The following is a 20,106-nucleotide window of genomic DNA, read 5'->3' as shown; positions in this document are numbered from 1 at the left end:
AAATTGGTCCAGTACAGGATGTACCTGAGCTCAGATTGGAGTCTCATAGCAAAGGGTCTGAATACTTATGTAAATAAGGTATTTCTGTTTTGTACATTTGCAAACATTTCTAAAAAACAGTTTTTAGTTTGTCATTATGGGGTATTTTTTTAACCTTTATTTAACTAGGCAAGTCAGTTAAGAACAAATTCTTATTTTCAATGACAGCCTAGGAACAGTGGGTTAACTGCCTGTTCAGGTGTATAACGACAGATTTGTACCTTGTCAGCTCGGGGGTTTGAACTTGCAACCTTCTAGTCCAACGCTCTAACCACTAGGCTACCCTAGTGGGTGTAGATTGATGAGGGAAAAAAGCATACTTTTTGAGAGCAGGTTGGTTGAAATAGGTCTGTGAATGTCTGTCTATTTTTATCCACAGCTCCTCTCTTTTCTACATTACTCTGGTCTATCATAATCATACAGCACTATGGGCCTGCTTCTCCTCCATCCAATGTCTGCTCTCAGACTGCTCCTGAATGGACACATGAAAGCTGATGGCCTAATCACTCTTATTATGTGCAGAGATGCTAGTACTTTGAAAACCCTTTGCAGAACAAACTACCAATGCTTCATGAACACACTGATGTGGAATAGATTCAGGCTGTACTGATAAAGGCTCCATTTGGATGGATGGTCTTTATTACCTTGCTATTTTTTCAGAGAAATTGTTAAAAGCCTATTAACAAGTAAAAAGGCAACACAGACCTTGTACTGTTGTGCGTCTGTCCAGCATGGAGTGTGTCTCTAGTATTGACCATAGGACATACAGTTGAAGTCAGAAGTTGAAATTCACTTAGGTTGGAGTCATTAAAACTTGTTTTTCAACCACTACACAAATTTCATGTTAACAAACTATAGTTTTGGCAAGGCGGTTAGGACATCTACTTTGTGCATGGCACAAGTAATTTTTCCACCAATTGTTTACAGACATATGATTTCACTTAGAATTCACTGTATCACAAATCCAGTGGGTCAGAAGTTTACATACACTAAGTTGACTGTGACCATAAACAGCTTGGAAAATTCCAGAAAATTATGTCATGGCTTTAGAAGCTTCTGATAGGCTAATTGACATCATTCGAGTCAATTGGAGGTGCACCTGTGGATGTATTTCAAGGCCTACCTTCAAACTCAGTGCCTCTTTGCTTGACATCATGGGACAATCAAAAGAAATCAGCCAAGACCTCAGAAAAAAAATTGTAGACCTCCACAAGTCTGGTTCATCCTTGGGAGCAATTTCCAAACGCCTGAAGGTACCAAGTTAATCTGTACAAACAATAGTACAAAAGTATAAACACCATGAGACCATGCAGCCGTCATACAGCTCAGGAAGGAGACGCGTTCTGTCTCCTAGAGATGAACTTACTTTGGTGCGAAAAGTACAACTTAATCCCTGAGCAACAGCAAAGGACCTTGTAAAAATGCTGGAGGAAACAGGTAGAAAAGTATCTATATCCACAGTAAAAGGAGTTCTATATTGACATAACCTGAAAGACCGCTCAGCAAGGAAGAAGCCACGGCTCCTAAACCGCCTTAAAAGAACCAGACTACTGGTTGCAACGGCACATGGGGATAAAGATCGTAGTTTTTGAAAGAATTTCCTCTGGTCTGATGAAAGAAAAGTAGAGCTGTTTGGCCATAGTGACCATCATCATGTTTGGAGGAAAAAGGGGGAGGCTTACAAGCTGAAGAACACCATCCCAACCGTGAAGCACGGGGGTGGTAGCATCATGTTGTGGGTGTGCTTTGCTGCAGGAGGGACTGGTGCGCTTCACAAAATATATGGCATCATGAGGAGGAAAATGATATGGATAAATTGAAGCAACATCTCAAGACATCAGTCAGGAAGTTAAAGTTTGGTCACAAATGGATCTTCCAAATAAACAATGACCCCAAGCATACTTCCAAAGTTGTGGCAAAATGGCTTTAGGACAACAAAGTCAAGTTATTGGAGTGGCCATCACAAAGCCCTGACCTCAATCCTATAGAACATTTGTGGGCAGAACTGAAAAAGCATGGGCAAGCACGGAGGTCTACAAACCTGACTCAGTTACACCAGCTCTGTCAGGAGGAATGGGCCAAAATTCACCCAACTTATTGTGGGAAGGCTTCCCAAAATGATTGACCCAAGTTAAACAATTGAAAGGCAATGTTACTAAATACTAATTGAGTGCATGTAAACTTCTGACACACTGGGAATGTGATGAAAGAAATTAAAGATGAAATAAATACTTCTCTCTACTATTATTCTGACATTTCACATTCTTAAAATAAAGTGGTGATCCTAACCAACCAAAAAGAGGGATTTTTTACTAGGATTAAATGTCAGGGATTGTGAAAAACTGAGTTAAAATCTATTTGGCAAAGGTGTATGTAAACTTCTGACTTCAACTGTATGTTTGTGTCTAAAGTAGTTTGTTGTTTCTTTCATTGCTTTGTGGAAAGAATCAGGCTTCTGTGAAGAACATGGTGCTTTTCCATAGCATTTAGCATTTAGCATTTAGCATTTAGCAAGCACGGGGCTCTTTAGAACACAGTGTCTGTGGATTCTCTTCACATTCACCCCATCGACTTGCTTTCAGTTTTTCTCTGTGTGTTGCTTTCTGTGTTGCTCTCTGTGGCGTCTGATGTCCTGTGTCTCAGCGGAGAGCTGTATCTAAAGGCTTCTGACAAAGAGCCCGGCTGGTTTTATCAGGTGGAGCGTGTTGCCAGAAAGGTCATGGTATTTGAATCTCTGCTCGGGTCTAAAAAAGCAAATAATAAAGCCAGGTTAAATCAAGCAGGCAGGGAGAGAGTGGCAAATTCATTTCTGACATGGCCTCAAGATGTAAAAAGAAAAAAAAAAGAAACTCTACCTCTGCTAATCATGTTTTCCCAAGACAGGCGTGAGTTTTAGCAAGGGGAGAATCGACCTCCCTCCATTCACAAACAAAGGTTATTGCATGGCATTAAAACACTGCTTTACGTACCCAATGAAGGTGTTTTATTTTAAAATTGTGGTGACAGATGTGACGAGTCTCCCAAGGGCTCTCTCGTCTTGAGGTGTTTTTAAAACACATCCTATTAGTGTCTGTATAAAGCCTGCAGGCTGGAGAGGTATTAGACAAGACAAACATCTCCACACAGATCAAACAACATTTTTTTTAAACAAACCTTTTCCGGTATGTCTGTTTTGTCTGCTGAATGAATCAAGACACAATTCCAGCTGTGTCTTGCTGTCCGGATCACCTTTTTGCCATATTGTATCTTTCCTGCATAGTAAAATAATGCACCTTGGCTGTGACTGTGTCACGGTGCCTGGTTACTGATCAGTGGATTAACTGTGTTTAGTTTAGATCCAGGCTGACATTTTGAAGTGTGGGGTTAATCGCTTAGAATTTTGGCATTAGCGAAATAACGTTTAGGATTAGATTACGTTTATTGGCTGCAATGCCTCCCGAGGGGCCACCCTCCGACTTCCATCTAAGTGATGGCGTATCGCTCGATCATTTCTCTCTTCCATCCCCATGGTCCCCCTGTTTCCCAGTGAACCCAGGACTATCTGTCTGGAGATGGTAGGACATCTATCTCTCTCCCCGTCTCAGGACTCTAATGCCTCTGGATGTCTCCGACCTGTCAATAATGATGGGCATTCCCTTAGGATGAGGATGTGGATGTGTGGAAGGGGATGGGTGTGGGGATGGAGTCAACATTGGTGTTCTTATAAGGCGAAACGTTTCAATCAGAGGCTGGGGTGGGCATGACATCACCTGGGGGCTGCACCATGACGGCACAGCCACAATTACAGGAGAGATGTTCCTCTAGTGCCCTCACCACTCCTGCTGGGCAGAAACCATTAGGACTACACACACACACACACACACACACAAGGGAAGCTTTGTGGTGTCATTAACTGGGTTGACCAGAGAAGCATTCGATACCGAACGGAAATTAATAAACTGAGGACTGATCTCAGAAGTCCTTTGGATTGATGTTCCACAGTAGTTAGTAATAATAGTCTGTATAAAGCTGATCCCAGACCAGTTGGGTCAACCTGACCTTTCATCAGCTATGGTCAACCCGGCTGAACCATTCAAGCTCTTCTGGCCAGGATTTAAATTGTCAATAAGTCGCCAAAGCTTCAAGAGGACTGGACACTTGAACATGGAGGTGGTAGATCAGCCTAATTCTAAACTAAGCCACATTTTCATTATCCTGTCAGCATTTGTGCTTGATAACACAATGCATTATATATTACACAACCGTCTCCACAACAGCGATATCATACCATAGGACCAGCTAATAAACATGGTAATAAAACTAATAAGGCAGGGAAGTTGATCAGAGATAGCCTTAGATCCCTGGAGCTACTGTTGGTAATATACTGTAGTTTCACCTCACATTGTTTCAGCCCGGAGGTCATTTATAATGTATCATGAGCTAATCAAATCAAATCACATTTTATCTGTCACATGCGCCGAATACAACAGTTACCATAACATTCTTACTTACAAGCCCTTAACCAACAATGCAGTTCAAGAAATAGAAAATATTCACTAAATAAATTAAAATAAAAATTTAATAAAAGTAACACAATAAAATAACAATAACGAGGTTATATACAGGGGGTACCAGTACCGAGTCAATGTGCTGGGGTACATGTTAGTCGAGGTCATTTGTACAAAGTGACTATGCATAGATAATAAACAGCAAGTAGCAGCAATTTGAGTAGTTTGGGTGGCTATTTGATTGTTCATCAGTCTTATGGCTTGGGGGTAGAAGCTGTTGAGGAGACTTTTTGTCCTGGACTTGGCGCTCTGACACAGCTTCCCGTGCAGTAGCAGAGAGAACACTATGACTTGGGTGACTGGAGTCTTTGACATTTTTTGGGGCCTTCCTCTGACACTGCCTAGTATATAGGTCCTAGGTTGCAGGATGCTTGGCCCTAGTGATGTACTGGGCCGTACGCACTATCCTCCGTAGCGCCTTACAGTCAGCGGCCGAGCCGTTGCCATACCAGGCGGTGATGCAACCAGTTGCCATACCAGGCGGGGATGCAACCGGTCAGGATCAAGTTATTTGTCACGTGCGTGGAATACAACAGGTATAGATAGACCTTACGGAGAAATGCTTACTTAAAGGCTCTAACCAACAGTGCAATTTACAAAAAAAAGGTATTAGGTGAACAATAGGTAAGAAAAGAACTAAAAACAACAGTAAAAATACAGTAAAAAATAACAGTAGCGAGGCTATATACAGTAGCGAGGCTATAACAGTAGCAAAGCTACATACAGGCACCGGTTAGTCGGGCTGATTGAGGTAGTATGTACATGAGATATGGTTAAATTGACTATGCATATATGATGAACAGAGAGTAGCGGTATCGTAAAAGAGGGGTTGGCGGGTGGTGGGTGGCGGGACACAATGCAGACAGCCCGGTTAGCCAATGTGCGGGAGAACTGGTTGGTCGGGCCAATTGTGGTAGTATGTACATGAATGTATAGTTAAAGTGACTATGCATATAAGATAAACAGAGAGTAGCAGCAGCATAAAAGAGGGGTTGGGGAGGCACACAATGTAAATAGTCCGGGTAGCCATTTGATCACCTGTTCAGGAGTCTTATGGCTTGGGGGTAAAAACTGTTGAGAAGCCTTTTTGTCCTAGACTTGGCACTCCGGTACCACTTGCCATGCAGTGGTAGAGAGAACAGTCTATGACAGGGGTGTCTGGGGTCTATGACAATTTTTAGGGCCTGCCTCTGACACCGCCTGGCGTAGAGGTCCTGGATTGCAGGCAGCTTAGCCCCAGTGATGTACTGGGCCATACGCACTACCCTCTGCGGTTGGAGGCCAAGCAGTTGCCGTACCAGGCAGTGATGCAACCAGTCAGGCAGGATGCTCTCAATGTTGCAGCTGTCGAATGTTTTGAGGATCTGAGGACCCATGCCAAATCTTTAAAGTTTCTTGAATAGGCTTTGTCGTGCCCTCTTCACGATTGTCTTGGTGTGTTTGGACCATTCTAGTTTGTTTGTGATGAGAACACCAAGGAACTTGAAGCTCTCAACCTGCTCCACTACAGCCCCGTCGATAAGAATGGGGGCGTGCTCGGTCCTCCTTTTCCTGTAGTCCACAATCATCTCCTAAGTCTTGGTTACGTTGAGGGATCGGTAGTTATTCTGGCACCTCCCAGACCAGGTCTCTGACCTCCTCCCATAGTCTGTCTCATCGTTGTCAGTGTTCAGGCCAACTACTGTTATGTCGTCAGAAAACTTAATGATGGTGTTGGAGCCGTGCTTTGCCACGCAGTCGTGGGTGAACAGGAAGCACAGGAGGGTACTAAGGATGCACACCTTAGGGGCCCTGTGTTGAGGATCAATGTGGCAGATGTGTTGTTGCCTACCCTTACCACCTGGGGGCAGGCCGTCAGGAAGTCCAGGATACAGTTGCAGAGTGTTTATTCCCATGGTCCTTAGCTTAGTGATGAGCTTTGAAGGCACTAAAGTGTTGAATGCTGAGCTGTTGTCAATGAACAGCATTCTCACGTAGGTTTTCCTGCCGTGGGAAATGGCAGTGTGGAGTGCGATTGAGATTCTGTCATCTGTGGATCTGATGGGGCGGTATGCGATCTTGAGTGGGTCAAGGGTTTCCAGAATGATGGTGTTGATGTGAGCCATGACCAGCCTTTCAAAGCACTTCATGGCTACCGATGTGAGTACTACGGGGTGGTAGTCATTTAGGCAGGTTACCTTCGCTTTCTTGGGCACAGGAACTATGGTGGTCTGCTGGAAACATGTAGGTATTACAGACTCGGTCAGGGAGAGGTTGAAAATGTCAGTGAGACACTTGCCAGTTGGTCCACGCATGGTCTGAGTAGACGTCATGCTAATCTGTCTGGCCCTGCCGCCTTGTATATGTTGACCTGTTTAAAGGTCTTACTCACATTGGCTATGGAGAGCGTGATCACACAGACGTCTGGAAAAGCTGGTGCTCTCATGCATGCTTCAGTGTTTCTTTGCCTCAAAGCGAGCATAATGGGCATTTAGCTCATCTGCTAGGCTCGCGTCCCTGGGCAACTTGTGTCTGGGTTTCCCTTTGTAGTCCATAATAGTTTGCAAGCCCTGCCACATCCAACGAGCGTCAGAGGCGGTGCAGTAGGATTCAATCTTAGTCATGTATTGATGCTTTGCCTGTTTGATGGTTCATCTGAAAGCATAGCGGGATTTCTTTTACGCGTACGGATTAGTGTCCCGCTACTTGAAAGTGGCAGCTCTAGCCTTTAGCCCGGTGCAGGTGATGCCTGTAATCCAATGCTTCTATTTAGGATATATACTGTACATATGGTGACTGTGGGGACAACGTTAACAATGGATTTATTGATGAAGCCATACTCCTCAATGCCATTGGATGAATCCCGGAACATATTAGTCATTGTTAGCCACTGCTAGCAGCCGTTACCTTTAGCTCAGACACCATCCGCTTTTAGCCTGGATAATACCCGCCAGTCTGCACAGCGCAATATCAACCCTGAGCATATCGGACTGCTTTTCTCCACTACATCACCAGATTCCAGCCGTTAGCTCTGGACCATTACTCCAGAGTGTCCCAGCCCCGAAGCTAGCCTTGAGACAGGCCCATTTCCCGGCCTGCTCAGTGGACCCTATGATCACTTGGCTACACAGCTGATGCCTCCCGGACTCTTCACTAACACGACTAGAAGCAACTACATCACCGGATTCCAGCCATAAGCTCTGGACCTTTGCATCGGATCATCGCAGCTAACTAGCTGCTACCGAGTGGCTATAGTGGCTATACACCCTTGTCCCGAAACTAGCACCAGTTAGCCTAGCGCCAGGCGCTTCTCCCGGCTGGCGAACCTAATTTCTCTAGCTACAATACCTCTTTTGCCAACTGGCCTGGACCCTTTGTTGACACAGACCCCCGCCTATCCATTATGACTGGTCTGCCGACGTAATTATGTTCTATGTGCCCTCAACCGGCCTTTGTTGGACGTCGGTGAAGGCGCTTCTGAGAATAAGAGCACCTCCTTCCAGCTGCCCACTGCACTGAGGCTAGGAAACACTGTCAGCAACGATAAAGCCATGATAATCGAGAATTCCAACAAGCAGTTCTCTACGGCTGGCCATGCTTTCCTCTTGGCTACCCCTACCCTGGCCAACAGCTCCGCACCCCCCGCAGCTACTTGCCCAAGCCTCCCCAGCTTGAAAGAGCTGAAATACCTGGACCTGTACAAATCAGCTGGGCTAGACAATCTGGACCCTCTCTTTATAAAATTATCCACCACCATTGTTGCAACCCCTATTACTAGTCTGTTCAACCTCTCTTTCGTATAGTCTGAGATTCCTAAAGATTGGAAAGCTGCTGTGGTCATCCCCCTCTTCAAAGGGGGTGACACTCTATACCCAAACTGTTAAAGACCTATATCCATCCTGCCCTGCCTTTCTAAAGTCTTCAAAAGTCAAGTTAACAAACAGATCACTGACTATTTTGAATCCCACCATACCTTCCCCGCTGTGGAATCTGGTTTCCGAGCTGGTCACGGATGCACCTCAGCCACGCTCAAGGTACTAAACAATATCATAACTGCCATCAATAAAAGACAGTACTGTGCAGCCGTCTTCATCGACCTGGCCAAGGCGTTCGGCTCTGTCAATCACCATATTCTTATCGGCAGACTCAACAGCCTTGTTTCTCAAATCACTGCCTCACCTGGTTCACCAACTACTTCTCAGATAGAGTTCAGTGTGTCAAATCGGAGGGCCTGTTGTCCGGACCTCTGGCAGTCTCTCTCTTTTCTTTATATATATCAATGATGTTGCTCTTGCTGCGGGTGATTCCTTGATCCAGCTCTATGCAGACGACAACATTCTGTATACATCTGGCCCTTCTTTGGACACTGTGTTAACAAACCTCCAAAAGAGCTTCAATGCCATACAACACTCCTTCCGTGGCCTCCAACTACTCTTACACGCTAGTAAAACTAAATGCATGCTCTTCAACCGATTGCTGCCCACACCCGCCCACCCAACTAGCATCACTATTCTAGACGGGTTCTGACTTAGAATATGTGGACAACTACAAATACCTAGGTGTCTGGCTAGACTGTAAACTCTCCTTCCAGACTCAAATTAACTTCTTCGGGATAGGGGGCAGCATTTTCACTTTTGGATAAATAGCGTGCCCAAATTCAACTTCCTGCTACTCATCCCCAGAATATAAGATATGCATATTATTAGTAGCTTTGGATAGAAAACACTCTGAAGTTTCTAAAACTGTTTGAAACATGTCTGTGAGTATAACAGAACTTATGTATCAGATTTTCTTTTTTTGAGGTCACTGTCTGTTCAATGAGTTTTCATTGGGAAACCAGATTTCTGAGGGACTTGTTTGCAATTTTTCATGCGTTATTTTACCAGTTAAGTTGACTGAGAACATGTTCTCATTTGCAGCAACAACATGGGGAATAGATACAGGGGAGAGGAGAGGGATAAATGAGCCAGTTGTAAACTGGGGATTATTAGGTGACCGTGATGGTTTGAGGGCAAGATTGGGAATTTAGCCAGGACACCAGGGTTAACACCCCTACTCTTACGATAAGTGCCATGGGATCTTTTAATGACCTCAGAGAGTCAGGACACCCGTTTAACGTCCCATACGAAAGACGGCACCCTACACAGGGCAGTGTCCCCAATCACCATCCAGGAACTGACCAGGACCAACCCTGATTAGCTTCAGAAGCAAGCCAGCAGTGGTATGCAGGGTGGTATGCTGCTGGCAGAAATTGGTTGAGGTTATTCCTTTGTGTAATGAAGAAGTACGGCCATCTTGAATGAGTGTCATTTGAAGTGTACTTTTTGAGAGAGGCGCATTACTCGAAAAGTAGCGTCCGTTTGTTGTCTTCCTGTATTGAACACAGATCATCCCGTCTTAAATTTGATCGATTATTAACATTTAAAAAAAACTAGAGTTGTATTACAAAAGTAGTTTAAAATATTTTGGCAAAGTTTACAGGTAACTTTTGAGATATTTTGTAGTGACGCTGCGCAAGTTCGAAGCTGTGTTTTTCTGGATCAAACGCGCCAAATAAATTGACATTTTGGATATATATCGATGAAATTAATTGAACAAAATGACCATTTGTGATGTTTTTGGGACATATTGGAGTGCCAACAAAAGAAGCTCGTAAAAGATAAGGCATGATTTATATTTTATTTCTGCGTTTTGTGCCGTGCCTGCAGGGTTGAAATATGCCCTCTCTTTGTTTACTGTTGTGCTATCATCAGATAATAGCATCTTATGCTTTCGATGAAAAGCCTTTTTGAAATCTGACATGTTGGCTGGATTCACAACGAGTGTAGCTTTAATATGATATCTTACAGGTGTGATTTAATGAAAGTTTGATTTTTATGGTATTTTATTTGAATTTGGCGCTCTGCATTTTCCCTGGCTATTGGCCAAGTGGGATGCAAGCGTCCCGCCTATCCCAGAGGGGTTTTAAGCATCTCCAATCCAAAATTAAATCTAGAATCAACTTCCTATTTCACAACAAAGCCTCCTTCACTCATGCTGCCAAACATACCCAAGTAAAACTGACTATCCTACCGATCTTCGACTTTGGCGATGTCATTTACAAAATATCCTCCAACACTCTACTCAGCAAACTGGATGCAGTCTATCACAGTGCCATCTGTTTTGTCACCAAAGCCCCATACACCACCCACCACTGCAACCTGTATGCTCTTGTCGGCTGGCCCTCACTACATATTCGTCGCCAGACCCACTGGCTCCAGGTCATCTATAAGTCTTTGCTAGGTAATGCTCCGCCTTTCTCAGCTCACTGGTCACCATAGCAACACCCACCCGTAGCACGCGCTCCTGCAGGTATAAGTCACTGGTCATCCCCAAAGCCAACACTTCCTTTGGCCGCCTTTCCTTCCAGTTCTCTGCTGCCAATGACTATAACAAATTGCAAAAATAGCTGAAGTTGGAGACTTAGATTTCCCTCACTAACTTTAAGCATCAGCTATCTGAGCAGCTTACCGATTGTTGCAGCTGTACATAGTCCATCTGTAAATAGCCCATCCAACTACCCACCTCATCCCAATGTTGTTTTTATTTACTTTTTATGCTCTTTTGCACACATGTATTTATACTTGCAAATCATCATTTGCACATCTATCACTCCAGTGTTAATTTGCTAAATTGTAATTACTTCGCTACTATTGGCCTATCTATTGCCTTACCTCCTTACTCCATTTGCACACACTGTATATAGATTTTTCTATCGTGTATTGTATTGACTTTTGTTTACCCCATGTGTAACTCTGTGTTGTTGTTTTTTGTCACACTGCTTTGCTTTATCTTGGCCAGGTTGCAGTTGTAAATGAGAACTTGTTCTCAACTGGCCTACCTGATTAAATAAAGGTGAAATGAATTGAGCGAAATAAATTGAAATAAATTGAGCGAGTCAATGGTACTACCTGTTTAGTTTTTGCTTGTAAACAGGAATCAGGAGGATAGAATTCTGCTCAGATTTTCCAAATGGAGGGCGAGGGAGAGCTTTGTATGCATCTCTGTGTGTAGAGTAAAGGTGGTCTAGAGTTTTTTTTCCTTTGGTTGCACTTGTGACTTGTTGGTAGAAATGAGGTATAACGGATGTAAGTTTGCCTGCATTAAAGTCTCCGGGCCACTAGGAGAGCCACTTCTGGATGAGCATTTTCTTGTTTGCTTAGGGCCTTAGGGCTTAGGGCCTATACAGCTCTTTGAGTGCTAGCATCATTTTGTGGGGGTAAATAGACAGCTACGAAAAATAGAGATGAAATCTGTCTTGGAAGACAGTGTGGTCTACAGCTTATCGTAAGGTAGTCTACCTCAGGCAAGCAATACACCGAGACTTCCTTAATATTAGAGATCACGCACCAGCTGTTATTGATGTGCTATTGATGTGATGGTGGTGTTGGTGATGGTGTTGGTGAGGGTGTTGTTGGCATGGGGATGGTATTGGCGTGGTGTTGGGGTGGTGGTGGCGTGGTGGTGGTGGAGTGGTGGTGGTGTTGGCGTGGTGGTCGTGTTGAAGTGGTGGTGTTGACGTGATGGTGGTGTTGGTGGTGGTGTTGGTGAGGGTGTTGTTGGCATGGGGATGGTATTGGCGTGGTGTTGGGGTGGTGGTGGCGTGGTGGTGGTGGAGTGGTGGTGGTGTTGGTGTGGTGGTCGTGTTGAAGTGGTGGTGTTGACGTGGTGGTGGTGGTGGAGTGGTGGTGTTGGCGTGATTGTGGTGTTGGAGTGGTGGTGTTTTGGTGGTGTTGGTGTTGGAGTGGAGGTGGTGTTGGTGTACTTCAGTGTCCTAGAAGGCCTACTGCCTAATTTGAATCTCAAATCGTCAAAAAGACATGAAGTCTGAAAATATTTTTAGTCTGAGACCACACATCCAAAATCTGTACCTTCCTTTCTGATGTTTTGATTCTATGTTATGATTCATGTAAGAGGATGTATAGATTCTGGTGCTAAGTAGCACACTTATGTTTGCTTGTGTTTATATACTTACAGTGCCTTACATCTTAGACAAAGTGATTCCTACACCCATGAAGAGAGGTGCTGTAATGTAGCACTAGAGACAGCTTTACAAATTGTTTGGTGTACAGACTTTTTTCTCCTTCTCTTTCACTGAATGTCAGATAATGAGTATGCATGACCATGTACGCATGGGAAAGTGTTATAAATGATGTATTTAGGCCATTTCTCTTGGATGTGTATCACATAAAACGCCCTAGTTTTGTGTTGCTAACAACCTACAATTTCCTCGTATAGGAATTCACAGGATGTGATTTGGGCATTGTTGTTCCCTCCTGAGTCAGCTAAAGCTGTGATTAAGTGAAGGAGTTGAGGAGGAAATGGGCTGTTGCTGTTTTTAAAACCCTTACCTTTGATAGAGAGATGGTATATAAAACGGTGAGCTAGCTAACTCCTGCTTCACGGCCCTCAGGGGTTTTACTCAATTATGCCGTGCTAATCGTCCCAGTCCTCATGAACTTTGTTTGGCTGGGCCCAGGAAGTAGTGCTCTGCTGGCAGCTCAATAGTGATCATTGATCAAGCCTGGCGGAGCGCTTTGAGACGTGCAGGGAACGTTTGAGAGAGGAAAGAGAGGGGGAGAAAAGGAGTAGAGAAGATTAGTGAAATGAGAATGTTTCTCAGATAAAAAGGAAGAATGGAGATCCTCTGCCAGGAAAAGCAGTGTGTGTGTGTGTATGTGTGTGAGTGTGTGTTTATGTGTGAGTGTGCATGGCTGTTTTTCCAAGTGGGAGTTGCAGTGTGGGGAGGAAAGAAAATCTGTTGTATTAATTTTGCACGAAGCCATTCTCAGTTCGCCCAGTAATTGCATGCAGACTGAAAATATATAAACTTCTGTGAACGCATGACTGACATTATCTTTCTCTCTTTCTCCATCCCTCCTTAACACCCTCCTTTCTCTCTCGTAGTGAACAAACACAAGCCGTGGATTGAGACGTCATACCATGGGGTAATCACAGAGAACATGGACATCGTCCAACTGGACCCTCCCCTGGTGGCCCTTGATAAAGACGCCCCCGTCCCCTACGCAGGTATGGTACGCCTAACCACTGTCTGATGATAGAATGGAGAAGGAAGTACCAAGTTGTGATGAATGAGTTAACATCATTCAATCAGAGGATGATTTACTCGTTCTTCATTTTTGTGGTTGACCTTGATTCTTGGGAGCTCTTGTAAAACATTAGCATAAAATGCATTAAGCCGTAATGTGATATTCTCACTTCTGCTTTCCAAGAAAATAAAAGAAAATGTCTGCTTTCTAATTTAAAACCACTAGCTTTAAACTAGTACTACCAAGCATGTTCCTATAAAAGCTATTCACACCTTTATGTCCTTTAACCATGTAGAAAACCATTACTAATACTCCTCTTAGTAGCGCAAATGCAATTATATTGAATCAATGTGATGGGATTGTACCCCAAATAACCCTCATGTTGGAAAAGGTTATCGCACAGAAAAAGACTGACTGTTTACACTCATCGTCCTTGGTGACCATTCCAACTCCCCCATTGGGTTGCCAATTCCTGGAGGTTGTCAGTGCCAGTGGGTTGTCACCAGCTACAGGCTAACTGGCCAGCCTGGCACCAGTGCCAGGCCTCTTGATGTGGCCAAGTCCTCAGTGTGGGGTTGGTGCAAGGGGCTGGTACCCACATTCTGAGCCCCTCAGACTGGGTTGGAGCAGCTCTGATGTAGGCTATCTATCTATCTATCTATCTATCTATCTATCTATCTATCGAGAGAGAGAGAGGGAGAGAGAGAAAGAGAGAGAGAGAGAGAGAGAGAGATGAGACAGCAGGCTGAATGGTGGTTGACAAACACTTTATATACCTCTTTCCCACTCTCCCTCTCCCCCTCCCTCGGTTTCTCTCCCTCTCCCCCTCCCTCGGTCTCTCTCCCTCTCCCCCTCCCTCAGTCTCTCTCCCTCTCCCCCTCCCTCGGTCTCTCTCCCTCTCCCCCTCCCTCGGTCTCTCTCCCTCTCCCCCTCCCTCGGTCTCTCTCCCTCTCTCTCTGAACTGTAGTCAGAAGTATCTCCTAGAGACACAGTTGGGGGGCTGACAGTCAGTCAGTAATTAGCTGAAATGATTTTTTTGTGAGGGGGCTTTGCCTAGGTACCATTCACACATCATTAATTACAATGCTTTGACTTAATACCTCTCTCTCTGACTGACACAATGTCAGACAACACACACACACGCAGCCCCATAACCAATCATTCTGACACAACTCACTGGCCCATTACAGATCATTCTGCCACAACTCACTGGCCCATAACAGATCATTCTGCCATGACTCACTGGCCCATTACAGATCATTCTGCCATGACTCACTGGCCCATAACAGATCATTCTGACATGACTCCACCTAAGCCCTCACTGAGAGTGACATCATTCTGTAACCCTTTTGTAGTTCTCAACAGAACTGTAACTTATTGACTGAGAGGAGCTGGACTTGAGACAAGGGACAATTTGTCAATGAGACGTCTTCCAGTATTTACTGTTTAAATGTGTCTTCACCTGACAAACACAGACATCTGATGACAACTAGGACAAGAAAACAGGTACTGTGAATAACAGTATTCCTTTTAGCATTCATCAATCAAATTAAATCAAATATATTTATAAAGCCCTTTTTAAATCAGCTGATGTCACAAAGATCTGTACAGAAACCCAGCCTAAAACCCCAAACAGCAAGCATTGCAGATGTAGAAGCACGGTGGCTAGGAAAAACTCTCTAGAAAGGCAGAAAGAAACCTAGGAAGAAACCTAGAGAGGCTCTGAGGGGTGTCCAGTCTTCTTCTGGCTGTGTGGGGTGAAGATTATAAGAGAACATGGCCAAGATGTTCAAACATTCATAGATGACCAGCAGGCTCAGATAATAATAATCACAGTGGTTGTAGAGGGTGCAACAGCACCTTAGGAGTAAATGTAATTTGGCTTTTCATAGCTGATCATTCAGAGTTAGAGACAGCAGGTGCGGTAGAGAGAGAGTCCAAAACAGCAGGTCCGGGACAAGGTAGCACGTCCAGTGAACAGGTCAGGGTTCCATAGCCACAGGCAGAAAAGTTGCAACTAGAGCAGCAGCGTGACCAGGTGGACTGGGGACAGCAAGGAGTCATCAGGCCAGGTAGTCCTGAGGCATGGTCCTAGGGCTCAAGTCCTCCGAGAGAGAGAAGAGAGAGAGGAAGAGAGACAGGAAGAGAGACAGGAAGAGGGAGAGGAAGAGAAGAGAGGAAGAGAAGAGAGGAAGAGAAGAGAGGAAGAGAGCGAGGAAGAGAGGAAGAGAGAAAGAGAGGGAGAGGGGGGGAGGGGGAGAGGGGGAGAGGGAGGGGGAGAGGGAGGGGGAGAGGGAGAGGGAGAGGGAGAGGGAGAGGGAGAATACTTAAATTCACACAGGACACCGGATAAGACAAGAAATAATCTAGCTATAACAGACTGACACTAGCCCTCTGACACAAACTATTACTGCATAAATACTGGAGGCTGGAGGGGTCGGGAGACGCTGTAGCCCTGTCCGACAATAACCCCAGACAGGGCCAAACAGGCAGGATATAACCCTGCCCACTTTGCCAAGGAACAGCCCCCACACAGCTAGAGGGATATTTTCAACCACCAACCTTCTACCCTGAGACAAGGTCGAGTATAGCCCACAAAGACCTCCCCCACTGCACGAACCCGAGGGGGGCGCCAACTTGGACAGGAAGATCACGTCAGTAACTCAACCCACTCAAGTGACACACCCCTCCTAGGGATGGCATGGAAGAGCACTAGTAAGCCAGTGACTCAGCCCCCGTCATAGGGTTAGAGGCAGAGAGAGGGGAACCAGCCAGGCAGAGACAGCAAGGAGCGGTTTGTCGCTCCAGTGCCTTTCAGTTCACCTTCGCACCCTTGGGCCAGACTACACTCAATCATAGGACCTACTGAAGAGATGAGTCTTCAATATCGACTTAAAGGTCGAGACCAAGTCTGTGTCTCTCACATGGATAGGCAGACCATTCCATAAAAATAGAGCTCTAAAGGAGAAAGCCCTGCCTCAAGCTGTTTGCTTAGAAATTCTAGGGACAATAAGCAGGTCTGCGTCTTGTGACCATAGAGTACGTGTAGGTATGTACGGCAGGACCAAATCAGAGAGATAGGTAGGCGCAAGCCCATGTAATACTTTGTAGGTTAGCAGTAAAACCTTGAAATCAGCCCTTGCCTTAACAGGAAGCCAGTGTAGACAGGCTAGCACTGGAGTAATATGATCACATTTTAGGGTTCTAGTCAAGATTCTAGCAGCCGTGTTTAGCAATAACTGAAGTTTATTTAGTGCTTTATCCAGGTAGCCGGAAAGTAGAGCATTGCAGTAGTCTAAGCTTGAAGCGACAAAAGCATGGATACATTTTTCTGCATCATTTTTGGACAGAAAGTTTCTGATTTTTGCAATGTTACGTAGATGGAAAAAAGCTGTCCTTGAAACAGTCGTGATATGTTCTTTAAAAGAGAGATCAGGGTCCAGAGTAACGCTGAGGTCCTTCACAGTTTTATTTGAGACAACTGTACAACCATCAATATTCATTTTTGTTTGTCTAAATCTTAAAATCATTAAATACTCAAATATTGTTCAACATATGCCAAATGGAAATGCTTTGTAACGTATACACAGGGAGTCAGGAAGCAGGTGCAGATGGTGAGTTTCAGTAATAATAAACATGACGATAATGCGTAACCAAAACCAATACTGAATGATGACTGAGGCTTACTGAGGGCTATATGAAGGGAAAGTAATCAAGGTGGCGATGAAGTCCAGGTGTGCTTAACGATGGGGAGCAGGTGTGCACAATGATGGTTGCTAGGTGTGCGCAATGTGTGTTGCCAGGGGGGAATAATGTGGGTTACCAGGACTGGTGGTTAGTAGACTGGCAACGCAGGGAGGGAGCAGGAGTAGGTGTGACATGCTTGGATATCATATCCAACAATTACAAATGCTAAACTTCACATGGGCTTTTTAAGTGGCTACATTGACTTTTAAGCTTCAGTGGATAATATGTCAATCAGCTCCCAGCAACTGGAGTGTCCATTATACTGCTATTCCATGAAGGATTTTTGTGTGGCTGCTACTTTACAACAGAGAGTAGGTCATTAAGTACTGGGTGAGCCGGGGTTAATGGCTAGTCTTTACAGAGAGCTGCATTACAGCCACAGGCTACAGTCTCTTCTTACATACTAATGTGGCTGAATGGGTAGGGATGCATCACCGAGACACAAGCACATACGCACACACGAAGACACACACAAAACGCATACGCACTCTCTCTGAATGTTCAATTGTGAAATCAGTCAATCTTCCTATCATCTGGTGTTCTACTAGCCTCAGGCCTTCACAAACAACAAACCGCCCACCGGTAGTAATTTGATACGCTGAATCAATATAAGAGCAATGCTGAAAGGGTTGCAACACTCCTGTGCACCATACACATCCTATGCATAAACACAATGGCATTTCCCATCACTTGAGTGATCTGTTTCATCATGTCTAGTGCTGATGTGTCTATTAATCAGTACTGGTTACATTTCACTGCTTCCTCTGTGTTTATTTTTCTAAACCTATCCCCCCTCCCCTAGTTGGAATAAACAACACTTAGGCTTCTACTTCAAGCTTATACATACTATATATTTTTACATTATAAACTGGGTGGTTTGAGCCCTGCATGCTGATTGGCTGACAGCAGTGGTATATCAGACTGTATAACACGGGGATGACAAAACATGTATTTTTACTGTTCTAATTACATTGGTAACCAGTTTATAATAGCAATAAGGCATCTCGGGGGTTTGTGGTGTATGGCAAATATACCACAGCTAAGGACTGTGTCCAGGCACTCTGCGTTGCGTCGTGCTAAGAACAGCCATATACCACTCCTCCTCTGGCCTTATTGCTTAAAAAGTTATATTTTGTTTTTTTTGTCCCACCCTTTTCCTACCCTCAACCCCTCCCGTCTCTCTCTGAAGACCATCCAGTTTTGATTTCTATTTGCCATATATTTTTCAACTGTGCTGTTTCACAAAAATCCTGAACCTATATACACATTTTACAGATACAGAATATTTGACATTAGTTGTCTTGTTATTTTTAGTTCCACCGTATGTCTATAATTAGTTAGCTTTTTCCTACAGTATGATGAGTCTGATTTTTCCTACAGTATGATGAGTCTGATTTTTCCTACAGTATGATGAGTCTGATTTTTCCTACAGTATGATGAGTCTGATTTTCCCTACAGTATGATGAGTCTGATTTTTCCTACAGTATGATGAGTCTGATTTTTCCTACAGTATGATGAGTCTGATTTTTCCTACAGTATGATGAGTCTGATTTTTCCTACAGTATGATGAGTCTGATTTTTCTGTGGAAGGAGTTTCTCTTAGGGATCATTTCAGGATTCCTATAGGGAACATAACTGCAGGTGCACATGTTCACTTATACACAGTGCCTTCGAAAAGTATTTAGACCCCTTGACTTATTCCACATTTAAGTTACAGACTTATTCTAAAATTGTTTCAATTGTTCGTTTTTTCCCCTCATCTACACACAATACCCCATAATGACTAAGCAAAAACAGGTTCTTACATTTTTTTTCTTCTAATTTACTTTTTTTTAAAAACTGAAATATCACATTTACATAAGTATACAGACCTTTTACTCAGTACGTTGTTGAAGCACCTTTGGCAGTGATTACAGCATTAAGTCTTCTTGGGTATGACGCTACAAGCTTTGCACACCTGTATTTGGGGAGTTTGTCCCATTATTCTCTGCAGATCCTCTCAAGCTCTGTCAGGTTGGATGGGGGTTATTACTGCACAGCTATTTTCAGGTCTCCCCAGAGATGTTCGATCGGCTTCAAGTCCGGGCTCTGGCCACTCCTGCGTTGACTTGTCTGTGTGTTTATGGTTGTTGTCTTGTTGGAAGGTGAACCTTCCAGCCTGAGGTCCTGAGCACTCTAGAGCAGGTTTTCATCAAGGATCTCTGTGTAATATGTTCCGTTCAGATTTGCCTTGATCCTGACTAGTCTCCCAAATTTGCAAACATTTTTAAAAACCTGTTTTCACTTTGTCTTCATGGGGTATTGTGTGCAGATTGATGAGGATTTTTATTTATTTAATACATTTTCAAATAAGGCTGTAACGTAAAAAATAAAAAGTGTATAATGTCAAGGGGTCTGAATATTTTCCAGAGGCACTGTGTGTGATGTGTTAGTATGTTCTATGGTCCACAAATTCAAATCTGGACCTCAATTTAGTTATTATTATTTCCATTTCTTTTTGGCCTTTATCTTACTAGACAAGTCAGTTAAGAACAAATTCTTATTTACAATGACGGCCTAGCAACAGTGGGTTAACTGCCTTGTTCAGGGGCAGAATTACATATTTTTACCTTGTCAGCGTGGGAATTTTATCTATTAACCATTCGGGTACTGGTCCAACGCTCTAACCACTAGGCTACCTGCCGCCTCAAAGCTACTTCCACTGC

At 44.1% G+C, this 20,106-nt stretch overlaps 1 protein-coding gene across 1 annotated transcript in view; it reads left to right on the top strand.

Moving 5' to 3' along the window:
• Positions 1-20,106, top strand: part of LOC110503384 (calsyntenin-2) — a 501,875-nt gene that overhangs the window by 218,369 nt on the left and 263,400 nt on the right. Inside the window, exon 2 of the mRNA XM_036962198.2 lies at positions 13,512-13,634. Coding sequence (XP_036818093.2) covers positions 13,512-13,634 — 123 coding nt within the window. The remainder of the gene's footprint in view (positions 1-13,511; positions 13,635-20,106) is intronic.

This window comes from Oncorhynchus mykiss, chromosome 24 (genome assembly GCF_057628025.1).
Source record: "Oncorhynchus mykiss isolate SJ-2025 chromosome 24, ASM5762802v1, whole genome shotgun sequence".
In the NCBI taxonomy this organism is placed as follows: domain Eukaryota; kingdom Metazoa; phylum Chordata; class Actinopteri; order Salmoniformes; family Salmonidae; genus Oncorhynchus; species Oncorhynchus mykiss.
This window is presented reverse-complemented; position numbering and strand designations above follow the sequence as displayed.